This window comes from Bison bison, unplaced genomic scaffold (genome assembly GCF_000754665.1).
Source record: "Bison bison bison isolate TAMUID 2011002044 unplaced genomic scaffold, Bison_UMD1.0 scf7180017846340, whole genome shotgun sequence".
NCBI lineage: Eukaryota > Metazoa > Chordata > Mammalia > Artiodactyla > Bovidae > Bison > Bison bison.
Window position 1 is genome coordinate 68,666 of NW_011476913.1, and position 2,187 is coordinate 70,852.

The 2,187-nt window shown below is 52.1% G+C and overlaps 1 protein-coding gene across 1 annotated transcript in view; it reads right to left on the bottom strand.

Moving 5' to 3' along the window:
• RSG1 (REM2 and RAB-like small GTPase 1) overlaps positions 1-2,122 on the bottom strand; it is an 11,794-nt gene extending 9,672 nt beyond the window's left edge. The window contains exons 1-2 of the mRNA XM_010839331.1: positions 1,924-2,122; positions 831-983 (exon numbers count right to left, since the gene is read on the bottom strand). Coding sequence (XP_010837633.1) covers positions 831-983; positions 1,924-2,050 — 280 coding nt within the window. The 5' untranslated portion in view covers positions 2,051-2,122. The remainder of the gene's footprint in view (positions 1-830; positions 984-1,923) is intronic.
• Between the last annotated feature and the right edge of the window lie 65 nt (positions 2,123-2,187).

Here is a 2,187-nt window from a genome sequence, read left to right on the forward strand (position 1 = left end):
ACCAGGGAGATGCGGCCCTAGCCATAACCGTGACGAAGCACTGCATCGGCCAAAAAGTTCGTTTGGGGGCTTCCCCGGTAGCTCAGCTGGTTAAAAAAAAAATCCGCCTGCAATGCAGGAGACCATGGTTCGATTCCTGGGTTGGGAAGATCCCCTGGAGAAGGGATAGGTTACCCACTCATATATTCTTGGGTTTCCCTTGTGGCTCAGCTGGTAAAGAATCTGCCTGCAATGTGGGAGACCTGGGTTCGATCCCTAGGTTGGAAAGATCCCCTGGAGAAGGCAATGGATACCCACTCCAGTATTCTGACATGGACTATACAGTCCATGGGGTCTCAAAGAGTCTGACATGACCGAGCAGCTTTCATTTGCCATAAGGAGGTGCAGAAAAATTCAAACGAACTTTGTGGCCAGCCCAATAGTTTCCCTCTTATGCACATGCATGCTAAGTCACTGCGGTCATGCCGGACTCTGCAACCCTATAAACTGTAGCCTGCCAAGCTCCTCTGTCCATGGGATTCTCCAGGCAAGAATAGTGGAGTAGGTTGCCATGCCCTCCTCCAGGGGATCTTCCCACCCCAGGGATCGAACCCAGGTCTCCCACATTGCAGGCAGACTCTTTACTGTCTGAGCTGCAGGGGAAGCCCGCTCTAGTACTGACCCCACTACAGTCCGAAGGGGTTGGACAGAGGCGCTTGTGTAGGCTCAGAGGGCTGAGTGGCTTTCTGGGGTTGCAGAGTAACAGGTGGGGCTGGTTACAGATTCCAGCTCATGTGGTCCAGGGCGAGTCTTTTCTCCACCCCAGGGAAGGCCTCCTAGGAGGGACTCACCAGTGGTCTCGTGGTGCACCACGGGCACCTCCAGGCCAGCCAGCTTGGCCACCAGCGCTGTCTTGCCCACGCCACTCTTCCCAGACACGAAGATCTTGTAGCTGGCAGTGTCGATGGCCACAGGCGGGGGAAGCACTGGTCGCTCGAGCAGCCCTGAGGCAAGGCGGGAGCCAAGTGGGGTCAGGGGGCCAACCTGGGGCTTTTTTGGTGCCAACCAGCCCTTCTCTATACAGTCCCCGTGACAGAGGCTTGCCATACAAGCAGCATCCCCGGAGGAGAAGTTCTGCTGGAACCCCAGTGCTCCCTGAACCAGGCCAGTGCCTACTCCAAATAACACTTTTTTTTTTTTTAAAGTTCGATGCATGAGGTGCTTTTTGTTATTTTTTGCTGCACCACAAGGCTTGTGGGATCTTAATTCCCCTACCAGGGGTTAAAAGCAGGCCCCTGCAGTGAAAGAACTGAGTCCTAACCACTGGACCACCAGGGAATTCCCTGAGATGGTTTTCATTAACACTATTATCCCATATCGTACATATCACATATAGGTGAAAGCAAGGTTTTCCTAATTCTTTCCTCAATGGAGAAATAGCAGCAAAAGTATTCTTAAGTATTGCAAATAAGCTCCTTAGAATCAATACTGTCAGATTTTTATGAATGTTTTAAATTAGTTAACGAATTTAGTGTTTCTTTCTTTTTGCCAAGCTGTGTAATTTGCAGGATCTTAGTTCAGTCCCTCACCAGGGGTTGAACCTGGCCCACAGCAGTGAAAGCGCTGAGCTCTAACCACTGGGAAGCCCTGAGTGTTTTTAATTTAAAACTTGCAACAAAAAAAGTATAAACTATCAGACATCATAGTGTAGGACCTGGGAGTCTTAAAGTGTGGGCTGCCCTCTCACTCTCTGGTCTCAAGCATTCTGGCAGTTTGTGTCTCCGGGCCAAAGCTGGATTCAGTTAGGGTTAGAGTTAGGGTTAGTGCAGTCCATGCCAGGCCCCTCTGCGGACCTGTCAGCTGGCTGAATTAACTTCCTCCTGGGGAACAAGGGCGTCTTATTCTGGAGACAGCAGGATATGGAAGAGGCTTGTGTTTACTCACTAGGGGAGCTGGGACAAGTCTGCAGTCCTACTGAGAAGGTTAAATTGGCGTCCAGGGTGCAAAGTGGCCAGCAGAGGGCCTGGGCCGGCCGAGGCCTCAGTCCTGGCAGTGTTTTGACTGTTTCCATGTTCCTGGCTCTGATGATGGAATTAGATCTAAGGAGATTTGGGGGTGGGGGCCCCAGGATGGGGCTTCTAAGGTTCCCAAGGATGGGGAGAGGGGTGGAGCCGGCCCTCAGTGCCCTCTCTGCCCCCGCCCCTCCCC